This window comes from Macrotis lagotis, chromosome 2 (assembly GCF_037893015.1).
Source record: "Macrotis lagotis isolate mMagLag1 chromosome 2, bilby.v1.9.chrom.fasta, whole genome shotgun sequence".
In the NCBI taxonomy this organism is placed as follows: Eukaryota; Metazoa; Chordata; class Mammalia; order Peramelemorphia; family Peramelidae; genus Macrotis; species Macrotis lagotis.
In genome coordinates, this window is record NC_133659.1 from 222,764,674 (window position 1) to 222,778,060 (window position 13,387).

The 13,387-nt window shown below is 36.7% G+C and overlaps 1 protein-coding gene across 6 annotated transcripts in view; it reads right to left on the bottom strand.

The window, feature by feature from the left end:
- BAIAP2 (BAR/IMD domain containing adaptor protein 2) overlaps positions 1 to 13,387 on the bottom strand; it is a 175,709-nt gene that overhangs the window by 124,342 nt on the left and 37,980 nt on the right. For all 6 annotated transcript variants that reach the window (XM_074224949.1, XM_074224951.1, XM_074224954.1 and 3 more), the window contains exon 3: positions 8,974 to 9,060. In XM_074224949.1, coding sequence (XP_074081050.1) covers positions 8,974 to 9,060 — 87 coding nt within the window. The remainder of the gene's footprint in view (positions 1 to 8,973; positions 9,061 to 13,387) is intronic.

The window sequence follows — 13,387 nt, forward strand, 5'->3', positions numbered from 1 at the left end:
GTCAAGACACAATAATTCAATACCAAAAGAATGAAAAATTAGAAGAAAATGTGAAGCATCTCATTGAAAAAAATGACTGATCTGGAAAACAAATTCAGGAAAGATAATTTAAAAATTATTGGGATACCTGAAATTCATGATCAGGAAAAGAGCCTTGACCTCATTTTTAAAGAATTCTTACAGGAAAATTGCCCAGATATCCTAGAAGCAGAAGGCAAAAATAGAAATTGATAGAATCCACCAACCTCCCCCAGAAAGATATACAAAAAAAAAAAAAACCCAACCCCCAGGAATAATATAGTCAAGTTTCAGAACTCTCAAGTCAAAGAGAAAATATTACAAGCAGCCAGAAGAACACAATTCAAATATCGTGTTGATGCAGTCAGGATCACACAGAACTTAGCAGCAACTACATTAAGGGCTTGTAGGGCTTGGAATATAATATTCTGGAAGGCAAAAGAACTTGAAATGCAACCTAGAATCAACTACCCAGACAAACTAAACATCCTCTTCCAGGGGAAAAGATGGACTTTCAATGAACTAAGGGAATTTCAATTGTTCCTATTGAAACAACCACAGCTAAACAGAAAGTTTGACCTTCAAATACAGGACTCAGGTGAAACATAGAGGGTGGAGGAGAAAGGTAAAATATGAGGGACTTAATGATGATGAACTGCATGTATTCCTGCATAGAAGAATGATACTGATAATTATCATATAAAACTTCTCATTTAATAGAGCAGGTAGAAGAAGTTTATATAGATGAAGCACAGGAGACAGCTCAATTTGAAGATATAATATATTGTAAAAATGAAGTCAATGGCTAAAAGGGAAATGTACTAGGAGTAAGAGAAAGGAGAGGTGGAATAGGCTAAGATATTTTATATAATAAGATTTTTTTTATTGCAATGAGCTATTCTAATGATATGGAAGGGAGGAAGGTGAGGGGGAATGAGGAAACCTGCACTCTCATCAGAGGTGATTCAGAGAGGAAACAGCATATATATACTCAAAGGAGTATAGACATCTAGAGTAAAAAGGAGAGAAGGGGGACAGGGGGAAGAGGGAAGAGAGGGTGGATTGTGGAGGAGAGTGGTCAAATATAACACATTTTCTTTTTTACTTCTTGCAAGGAGCTAGGATTAGGTGGCCTGTCCAGGACCACGGGGCCTGGTGGTTGCTGGGTCTTAGGGGTGGTATGTGGGCTTGGGGCCTCTTGGCCCCAGGGCCAGTGATCAATCCACTGTGCCACTCAGCTACCCTACAGCACATTTTAAAAGAGGGGACAGAGTGAAAGGAGGGAGAAAATATAGTATATGGTAGTGGGGAGGTATGGGATGAAGGGAGTTACAATCAGCAATGGCAATGGTAGAAAAGTATCAAAGTAGCTTTTGTGATAGACTTATCATAAAGAATATGATCCACCTGAGACAGAGCTGGTGGTGTTGAAACACAGACTGAAGCACATTTTTTTCTCTTTATTTCTCATGAGGGTCTATATTTTTGGGGGGGGAGGGGGTATTATGTTTACTCTTAAACAAGAATATTTTAGTAATATATAAAAAATCATTAGTATATAAAAATAAAAATAAAGAAATGGGAATAATGCCTATAAGACCTTATTCATAAGGTTATTGCTAGGTTCAAATGAGTTGGTCTGTGAAATAGGTTCTGTGAAACTTTATAAACTTATATAAAATATGGACAGAAAGGAGATGGTTTCTAAGAAAATCTTATTCTTCAAAAATAGCTATAATATGTATATTTCAATTTAATCCTCACAATTGAGGACCATCAGAAAGTTTAAGGTCACAAAGCTAGTAAATAACAGAGGTATTTCCTCTTTTCATTACACAACTAGCTCTGTCTCTGTCTTTGTCTCTCTGTCTCTTTCAAAAAGGAAAAGAGGAGAGCAATTCATATCCTCATTCTGTGGTTCAAACTTAAAGGCAAATATAAATTAAGTAAATTAAATAAATGGCAAACCACTGTACCACCTGCTGTTTTCTCTAAACTGAGAGAAAATGTACCTTGATGAAGTCACAGATTATTGTACAGGTAAATAGCAACATTATACCTACAAAAACTTTTTTACCTTTGGAGGTTACCAAAAATGATTGAGGAATGAGATTTGGGACAAATTTCCTCTTCTATCTTCAGGACATAAGGGTTTTAGCAACTGAAAATGTAAAAGAACAGCACAGAGGAAAATTTCCCAAAATCATCACTGGAGCTGCTCACCAAACCTATGGAAGGAAAAGCAAGTCTTCTACAATCCTAACCTAATAAATAAAATGCAAGGTATCTGGGAAGGAGTGAGTTCTGTGAGGAAGAACTGATAGGAAATTTAACCTCCAAGGGGGGGGAATCATGATATTGAGAAAAGGGAGAGAAAGAGAATTTGCCAGATGAACCTCAACACAGTCTTGAAAAAGGCTGGGGCACCATTGAAATGCACACATCTGAAGCCTGCATGATTGTAAGGGGATTTTCAAGAGCAAAATCTCCAAGAGAAAGAAGGTTTCTCTCCCATAAAGATCAAAGCAGCATTATGAGCAGTTCAAAGCATCTTTCCTGATCATCATACTGCAAAAGTCAAGAGATCTCATCAAGGTGAATTCCTATACAGGGTAACCAAAGAACTTTATTTTTCTCAGCAAGTCATTACACGTTTGGTAAAAACAGAGGTTAAAAAACCCAGGACTTTATTATTCAAAGAATCTAAGACAGTCATATCTAAGTAATCTGGATAAAATTATCAAAGAGTAAGAACAATCCCATTAGGACTGAAGAACTTGGAACAAAACTGTTTTTCCTCTAGATGACACAGAAGCACTTCAGCTAAAGTTCAATTCATATCTGTCCTGAAGACAAAGAGGACTAGAGTACAGTCTAGTGCTATATCCTAAGAAGTAAAAAGTAAACAACTACTGAAGCATCCAGTTTGCCATAACTTAAGCAACTTCACACCTCAGGGATGTGTCTGCAATGGCCAATCTCTAGAGATTGGCTTCCGGTCCTTCAATGAACATTTATTATGCTCCAACTAAGTTTTACAGACTGGGAGTAGAGAGGGTTTGGGGTGTAAGAGGGGAGAAATAGGAAGAAATATAGGTGATATAGAGAAGGTTAAATCAGACACATTGCCTGCCTTCAAAGAGTTTATAATCAATTAAGATTAATGTTCCACTTTTGAAGTAGCAAATAATTGGAAATTGAGGAGATGCCCATCAATTAGGGAATGGCTGAACAAACTGTGGATTATGAATGTAATGGAATACTTTTGCTCTATAAGAAATCATGAGGGACAGAACTTCATAACAGCCTGGAAAAGACTTGAATGAAATGATGCTGAGTGGAGTGAGCAGAACCAGAAGACCATTGTATACACTAACAGCATCTTTAAGTGATGATCAACTATGACCATTTCAGGAGCCCAATAATGAAAGACAATTCTAAAAGACTTGTGATGGAAAATACTATGCATCTCCAGAGAAGGAGCTATGGAATTTAAATGCAGACCAAAGCTTAATATTTTCAATTTTTAAAAGTTTTCATAGGTATTATAATACTTTTTCCCATTTCAATTTTATTCTTCTTTCACAACATGATTAATATGGATCTAAGTTTAGCATAGTTACACTGTATAACCTATATTAGATAGCTTTTGGTCAGGGGTGCAGGGAAGGAAAAAATGTAAAACTCAAAACCTAGTAAAGACATGATTGCTGAAAATTACCATTTCATACAGTAGGGAAAATAAATAAATAAAATAATTTTTGAAAAAAAGAATAGCCATAGCAATAAAACCATGGATGTTTTTTTTTGTTTTGTTTTTTAGTTTTTGCAAGGCAATGGGGTCAAGTGGCTTGCCCAAGGCCACACAATTAAGTAATTATTAAGTGTCTGAGGCCAGATTTGAACTCAAGGTACTCCTGACTCCAGGGGCCAGTGCTCTATCCACTGTGCCACCTAGCTGCCCCTATGGATGTTTTGAAGTAAAAAAAAAAAGAGTAATGTACAATGAGTAATATACCCAGATAAACATAATAAAAATTATAATTTTAAGTTTATAAGAAATCAGAGAGTCATGAGAGATTTCCAGAAGAAAGAACTATTTCTAACTGACAGGAAAGGTACAGGGAAACCTTATGGCATAGATAGTACCTAAAATGGGCTTTTGGGGCAGGGAACAATTTAAAAGATTAGTACATGGAAGGGAGTCTGTTCCTAGGACAGGACAAGATGTACCAATACTTAGGATAGGGAAAGACAAGATTAGGGAACAACTATTAGTCCACTCTGGATGCAGTACCAGTACTTGAAGGGGAGTAACATGAAACAAGTGTGAAAAGGTGAATTGGAGTCTGATTATAATCCAATATAAATGCCAAATCAATTTAGCTCCAATAAATAATGATAATGACCAGAAGGCTCTAAATAAGGACTGAAATTTCAGCACCCCCAAGCCAAAAAATATTATTCTCCTAATTCTTTATCCAAAAAAGGGAGAGAAGAAAAAGGAGAAGAGCACATACATGAGCTGACAGTTCCCTTAGCAGTGATAATACCCCTATCCAGCATTTATATAATTGAGTTCTTACTGTGAGTGCAGATTTACCAAGTAATATTAACAGCTTTCTGAAAGCCATTATGGGAGTATCATGCTAATACTCAAAACTATATGATGGAATGCCTTGAAGTATCACCAGAGTCAATACCACAGCAAAAAAAAAGTCTCCTAACCACCACCACCACCACCCTGATCCCAGAACTGTCCTAAAAAACATAACGATCAGGTGACTCAGAACCAGGAATATAAATCAAATTAGAGGCAAAAACATAGTGACCATACTAGCAAAGAAAATGCAGAGAATCTTAGAAATTCAAGTATCATGATTTTTGATATCACAGTTAACTGAAATTGACTCTGCTACCAAGCCAGGAGTAAACTGACTCCCTAACTCACCCAGAGACCAAACTAACAAGTTATTTCTAGAAAGCCTATCCTTAATCATTCTGACTTCACCAACAATGGACAGCACTGAGGAAGGAACAGCATAATGTGGTGGGAAGGATACTAATTAGAGTAAGAGGACCTGAGATAAATTATGACTATCATTTTTTTATCTATATGATCTTGGCATTTTATTGACTTTGTATTCAGTAAGTGAAGGTGAACTAGATGCTATACAGAACATCTTATTCATCTAAATTTTATGATTTCCAAGTAAACGTCCTTCAATTGGGGAATGGCTTAGCAAACTGTGGTATATGTATGTCATGGAACACTATTGTTCTATTAGAAACCAAGAGGGATGGGAATTCAGGGAAGCCTGGAGGGATTTGGATGAACTGATGCTGGGTGAGATAAGCATAACCAGAAAAACACTGTACACCCTAACAGCAACATGGGGGTGATGATCAACCTTGATGGACTTGCTCATTCCATCAGTGCAACAATCAGGGACAATTTTGGACTGTTTGCAAAGGAGAATACCATCTGTATCCAGATAAAGAGCTGTAGTTTGAACAAAGTTCAAGGACTATTCCCTTTAATTTAGGGGGGAAAAACAGATTATCTTATTGTCTGATCTTGTTATCTCTTATAATTTTTGTTTCTTCCTTAAGGATATGATTTTTCGCTCCTCACACTCAATTTGGATCAATGTACAACATGGAAACAAAGTAAAGTCCAACAAATTGCTTTCTGTGGGGGGTGGGGGTGGGGGGAAGGAAGTAAGATGGGGCAAAAAATTGTAAAACAAATAAAATCATTAATAAAAATAAATTCTATGATTTCAATATAATTGACACATGCTCCAAAATTGGTATCACTTTGAACCCCATCTTTCATTTAGGCATTGCCATTCTTTGTCTATCTAGAAAATCACATTGTGCATAGGATTTCTACTTATTTGGCCCTACATAGGGCCAATAAATAAATTTGACCAATAAATCAATAGTAATATCAAGGGGCAGCTAGGTGGTGCAGTGGATAGAGCACTCGCCCTGGAGTCTGGAGAATCTGAGTTCAAATCCGGCCTCAGACACTTAATAATTACCTAGCTGTGTGATCTTGGGCAAATCATTTAACCCCAATGCCTTGCAAAAAATTAAAACAAAATAGTAATGTCAAGAAAATAGTAGTAATATGAAGAAAACTTCCATTTCATAGATAAGGAAGCAGAAACACACACACACACACACACACACACACAAACACGCCCAGAATCTGACTTTCCTACAATGAATCAGTGGAAAATTCAGCTGAGAGTTCTGGGGTTTTTTTTTTAGGTTTTTGCAAGGCAAATGGGGTTAAGTGGCTTGCCCAAGACCACACAGCTAGGTAATTATTAAGTGTTGAGGCCGGATTTGAACTCAGGTACTCCTGACTCCAGGGCTGGTGCTCTATCCAACTGTACCACCTAGATGCCCCGAGAGTTCTGGTTTTCATAAAACAACACCTGGTAGGACAAGTTCATTGCTGGAGGTTAACCAAGGAAATGAGTATTTGAAGCTTTAGCCTAAAATCTGTTCATTCTAATGTAACTTTTTATAAATAATGAGTTCTATAATTAAGAATTATGACTTTCATCAGCATCTAAACATCTCAAACCATATTCAGATAAGGAAAGACAGAGACTCCTTAAAAGGATTCCTGAAACCAGAATTCCTTTTCAGAATATCTCAAGATATCATAGTGAAATTGTCTCCTTTCGCAAACCATTTCAAGCCATCTATGCATAAGCACATCTCTCTCAGTTTTGTCACAAAAATTATTTTGAGGATATATTCTGCAAATCATCACTGAAATCTCAGAAGAATTTCAAGGAAAATGACCAGGAAATAGAAGAGTCACTTTCTCCGAACCACTTCAATTCTCTAATGCCCTCTTAAAAAAAACCATACAGAAGGAAACTCTAATTCATATAAAGGAGGAAGGTATAAAGGAATACCTAATATTATTGTATTATTACCTTTACAGATATTGCATTTTTTACAAATTAAAGGTTTGTGGCAACCCTGTATTGGGCAAGTCCATTGATACAATTTTCCCTACAGCATGTGTCACATTTTGGTAATTCTCAAGGTATTTCAAACTTTTTCATTATTATTGTAGATATTATGGTGATCTATGATCAGTAATCAGTAATTAGATGCTACTATTGCCATTGTTCTGAGAAACTATGAACTGCATCCATATAAGACAGCAAACACTAGACAAAAGTTGTGTGTGCTCTGATCACTCTAATGACTAGCTATTCCCTTATGTTTTTACATTTTCTCAGGTTCCCTGAGATGCAACAATATTCAAAGTAGGCCAGTTAATAACTCTGTAAGGAACTATAATTGATCCAGTGAAAGGAAACATCAATGCAATCAACTTCATTGTTGTCTTATTTTAACAAACTATCACTTCCACTCCTTCAGCAACCAAAACCTAATCAACCAGCAGCCATCAACATCAAGACAAGACACTCCACTGGCAAAAAGATTACAATTTTGTGAAGGCTCAAATGATGATTAGCATTTTTTAAAGTAAAGTAAGTACATTTTTGACATAATACCACTGCATACTTAATAGAGTATGGTATTGTGTAAACATAACTTTTGCATGCACTGGGAAATCAAAAGTTTTGTAGCTCATTTTATTGGGAAATTTGCTTTATTGGGGTGGTCTGGAAAAAAAGCCTGTCATACCTCCAAGGTATGCCTGTGGTGTAGAAAGAACATGAGAAGGGAAATTGAGATCTAGGCTCTAACTCCAGTATGGTCACTGGCTAAAACTGTATGAGTTAAATGGGATTAACAATTCCTCGATCTCATAGTACTGTATAATGATAGAATTATGTAAAGTATTATATAAATGCAGTAGTTATTATTACTCATTCTGGGTTTTAGTTTATTTCTTTGTGCATATAAAAGTAGAAACTGGACAAGTTGATTATGAAAATCTGTTCCAGTTCTAACATTCTGTGACATGTTTGTACTGCTATTAGAATTACTAATGAAAACTTATTGAAGGACTGAAAGGAGAAAAGATCTGAAAGTACATTCAATGTGGCCACATGTGTGAATTTAACAATAAATATTGAGACAGTCATAACCCAGAGCTGATATTCAAACACCTGTATAAACATAAACTGGTAAGTCTAATTAATTAAGCTAACCTGTCTTATTTCTTTCAAGGGATCAAGTCATTACAGGTCAGGTCCCTTTATAGCTGCTTCCAAGAAACCAAAGTTTATTCGTCCTATGATTTTTGGGGGATAACTATTGCTTGAAAGGAGTGGAAGCTCCCAGAAGGCAGGGACCTAGTTTCTATTGCTTTTAATGCAACAATCAGCAACTTTTAATCCTAAATGTCTTCACTAGTAAGAGGTCAAACTTATTACAAAGGTAATATTGTGGTCACAGAATTTTCTTATTAAATGGTTTGATCCAGAGTTCTAAATGTCATTAACCTAGTGAATACAAGTTTGTCAATAGACTACCAAATTGGGGGGGGGGGGGGCACATGCTATTTAAGACATGAGGGGGGGGAACATCAATCTGGTCTCTCTGCCAACTGTTAAATTGTCATTTGGCAAAAGACCAATCTCCACACCTCGGTCACATTCAACCATAGCCATTGATTCAGTTTCTTGGAGTTCCCCTTCTTGCTTACATATTAGTAAGTTAGTGATGACAGTAACATATTCTATTATTAGGGTAAAAGGGACACCCCCAAGAGCAATAATGCAGTTTGTGCCTGGATTTTAGAAGAATCACAAAAATGCAAGCTTATATTAAAAGCTTAAATTCTGGCATAAAATTTTCCCTTGATTTCTGTTTAAAAGTAGACTAAACCTGTGACATAAAACCAATAAAAGTATGTTCTAGAAGTTCACTTTCCAACCCCACCCCAACCTCTGGACATTCCAAAAGCTCCAGAATTGTTCTTTTTTCCTCTACAGTTGCATATCTTACCAAGTTCTTTTGAGCCTTGACTTTCACTGGCCAACTCTCCCATTTTTACCAGGGCATCAAAATAACCTTTGGCAGCAAATGTCACACCTAAGAGAAAACAAAATGAGAGCTTGTCATTTCCTTGGAAAAAAGCAATACAAAACTCAGGTCATGACTTTTGGCAATCACCCTGGCACCATTAAAGTCATTCTGTAACATATCCCATTTGCTTTTCCCTTGTATACAGAAGTAGTATTCAACACTTGATTTCTGGTTTCATTTCAACATCAATCTGTTGACATTCCAGCAACACATAGTAATGACATTCCAAACATTAGGCTTCCTTTCATTTTGAGGACATGGTCCAAGCCCAGAACTATTAAAATGAAAACTTGAATGTTGTTTCCTGTTGTGTGTTATGAGTATAGGAGAAGGCAGAGAAAGTTTCTTTCAAGTACTCTTCAGAAGATCAGGAACATAACAACTAGCAAGGAAGTCTATGGGAATCCAGGTACCTTCTTAGAGGTATATTTCTTCTACATCATATTAAATTATTTCTCATTTTTTAATTCTTTCTGATCTTAAAAAAGTACATTAAATATATAACTGGCACTTAATAATGATACTTGCCAATGTATTTAATGCATAATGCTTTAAATAACAGTTTGGTCTAACCAGCTGTGCATTACTATTCTGCTGAAAATCATTCCCATCAAGTTTGATTGATATAGGTTGATCGATCTTGAGTAATCATTGTGCCTTTCTAAGTCTCACCTTCCATGATGGTAAAATGAAGGTAAGATGGTGCCTAAGATCCCTTCCTACTCTAAATCTATGATCCATGACTAAAATCTGGGTATAAGTCTTTTCTCAATTGAAAAATTAATTATCTTTCCAACATTTTTAAGTTTGCTTTTAAATCCCACTAAACCTAAAAAGAAAGCCCCGCTTTCCTAGATTCCTGATTGACAAGGAATAGTGAGCAAGGAGAAGGGATTTCAAAGGCTGAAAGATCAGAAGAATGACAAGATGACAAAGCCAGGATAATTGGGTTTTTTTTAGATTTTTTTTCAAGGCAATGGGTTTAAGTGGCTTGCCCAAGGCCACACGGCTAGGTAATTATTAAGTGTCTGAGGTTGGATTTGAACCCAGGTACTCCTGACTCCAAGGCCAGTGCTCTATCCACTGTGCCACCTAGTCGCCCCTAGGATAATTGTTTTAATGCTGTTTTACACAGAACCCAGTGACGGTCCTCATAACTGGGTACTTAATCAAATCTTATTTTTTATAGTTTTCGATTAAGTGCAAACAATTTGTTCTGTAGCAAAAGATTCTTCTGCCTTGTCACCATGGGGGATCTGGTTAACATGAGCTCCTTAAGACAAATAGAAGAAATGGAAGAAAAACACAGCTAACTTATCAGCTATATTTTCGTTTTCCTGAGGCAGTACAGTTGAAGTAGAGAGAAGGGTCAGAACTGATAACTATAATACAAAACAAGATATTAAGAGCCTATTAAAGAAGAACAAAGTTTTCTATGAGGTTGGGGTGGGGGGGCAAGAGAGAAAAAGAAATGTCACTTATATAAAGGCTCAAGGTTTCATAGGACTTAAGGTTGGAAAAGACTTTAGATCTTCTAGTCTGATCCTCTTGCTTTATAGATGAAGAAATTCAGGTCTAGGGGAGATAGTATTTGACAGAGTTTTAAAAGATAGATAAGGAGACCACACCTTGTTCCATTTGCTTACATGTATTCAGAAAGAGTTAGTTTTAATCCATCCTGAAAACTTGGACAAGACTGCTATTTTTGCTATTTGGTAGTTTCAGGAATGTCTGACTCTTTATGATTCCATTTGGGATTCTCTTGGCAAAGATATTTGAGTGGTTTTCCATTTCCTTCTCCAGCTCATCTTTATTGATGTGAAAACTAAGGAAGAATTAAGTGACTTGCAGTTAGTAAGTGTCTGAGGCCAGAATTGAACTCAAGCTTGGTATTCTATCCACTGTAACACCTAGCCCAAGGCAGCTACATCATTCCCAAAAGAACTTTTTGGCTATGTAAGTGGAGCTCCCCCTCTGGGAGAGGTTCCATGCTATCCTCAGAGTTCAAGGTTCTCCATGGGTTACTTCTCCTAAAACTAAAACATAAATCCCCATAATTCCCTTGGAATACTTATAAGCCAAGATATACACTGAGCAGGTATTGTAAGAACAATATGAATAAAACTATGTCTTCCATAAACCTAGGCCGAACCCTCTCACCACATATATGATCAGTGGAAAGGGAAAAGAATATACTAAGGTAGGGAATATTCTTGGTGCAAAGAGTTCAGACCTCCAGCACTACAGAACTTAAATGACTTTTCCTTCTTATAGTGTCCTTTGATGATTATCCTTCTGGACATGCATCTCTCAAGGGGACGGATCCCATCAGCTGGATTCCCTGAGTCTGTTATTCTCCACAGTCCAACTTCTAACAACCAGAGATGGCTCTCTTCTCTACTACCAGATCACACTCTATGGAACATCTCTCTCTTCCCTTGGCTCTCAATTCATTCTTTAGCTTACTCTTTGCTGTAGGTGATGCTGATGTTGCTATTGCATGGATACAACATGTCAATCATAGTGAATGAAGAAAGAGAAAAAAATTCTTCTTCCTCTCTCTCCCTATGGCTCTTAATGTTTGGGTTATTCTTCCAAAGTTGGTTCCCTTCTCTGCCATCAGAGCTAAATCCTGACTGAACTTAACTCTTTAGAGAGCCTTTTGATTTTTAAAAAGCCACCAGAAGTGTGGTCAGTCCTTGACCATCAAATAGCTAATTCTAATTCTAATTCTAAACAATTTTGTTCACAGAAATTCTTTACCCAAGAGATAACAAAACACTATTTTACACTCATTGTCTCTATTAACTGCCTTTGATATTCTACGATTCATCATCTGTGCTAGGAAAATCAATTAATCAATGATTTACTGAGCAACTCCTTTCCCTTAAACTGCATATCATCCCACACAGTCTTCCTAACACTGGAGGGAGGGGATAAATATCATTAAGGTCAGAATTGTGGCACATGAAGGAAGTAAAGGAAAAATGAGAGGAGGTACATTATGAAAAGGGAAATGAGAAAACAAAATAATCATCAGTTCAGCAGGCATACCAATCCTTTGTAGATCAGCCTTTTCAGAACCATTCTAGCCTCTGTCAGCAAATAGAAAGATTTCTAGTAAAAATTACAAATTGACTCAATAAATTTTACACTTTTTTCAGTCATGAGGCAGTGAGAAGAGACCTGAATTAAAAACGTATGACCAAAGGCAACTCAATTTTTATTATCTTTAAGTTTCAATTACTTCACATAGAAAATAATGATTTTAAGACTCCTTCTAGCTGTTAAATCTATGATCCTATGATATAGATAGGAAAATCACCTATGAATGGGTAATAACTGAACCCATGAAAACTTGAGATCTATAAGAGATACTATAAAAAGAAAAGGTCCCAGATAAAGTCCTAAGGGACACCTACACCAAGGGAGAAGTCCATTATGATGATCATGCAAGGAAGACTGAGAAAGAACAATCAAATAAAAGGGAAGAAATCCAAGGATGAAGCCAAGGAGAGGATATCCTGGAGGATTGTCAATAGTGCCAAAAGGTACAGAGGTAAAGGAAAATGAGTACCAAGAAAAAGCCACTGAATTTGGCAGTTAAGAGACCATGGATAACCTTGCAACAAATAGTTTCCAACCCATGTTGTGAATTAGAAGTCAGACTTCAGAGTTGAGAAGTGAATGGAGCTCACGGCTTGGAGAGGGGGAAAAATGTTACCTATGATATGTATGAATGCAATGGAATATTATTGTAGCAAGAAATATTGTGAGAGGAATTTAGAAAAACATGGGAAGATCTGTTTGATTTGATACAAAGCAAAAATAAAGAGAACCCAAGAGAAAACCATACATATTGACTATAACAATGTAACAAAGTATCATCAAGTGGAGAATGCTAGGGAGAAGATGGCTTTTCACATGGAGGATGCTAGGAATTACTATTCAGGCAATGGTGAGGACATACCTCTGAGAGACAGACTGTAGATCATGACGTGAGAGAGATTTACCCTTCTGATTTATGCTCTTAATCAGAGAAATAATCTAACAAGTTTCAACTGTCTGAAGATATAATTGGAGGAGGGGGCAGCTAGATGGCATAGTGGATAGAGCACTGACCCTGGAGTCAGGAGGACCTGAGTTCAAATCCAACCTCAGACACGTAATAATTGCCTGGCTGTGTGACCTTGGGCAAGACACTTAACCCCATTGCCCCTTAAATAAATAGAACTAAAAAAAAAAGATACAATTGGAGGGGATAAAGACATGAAATTTACAAAAAGGCCAGTGTTGGGACCTCAAAGTTCATATAGTTCAATCTCTCACTGAA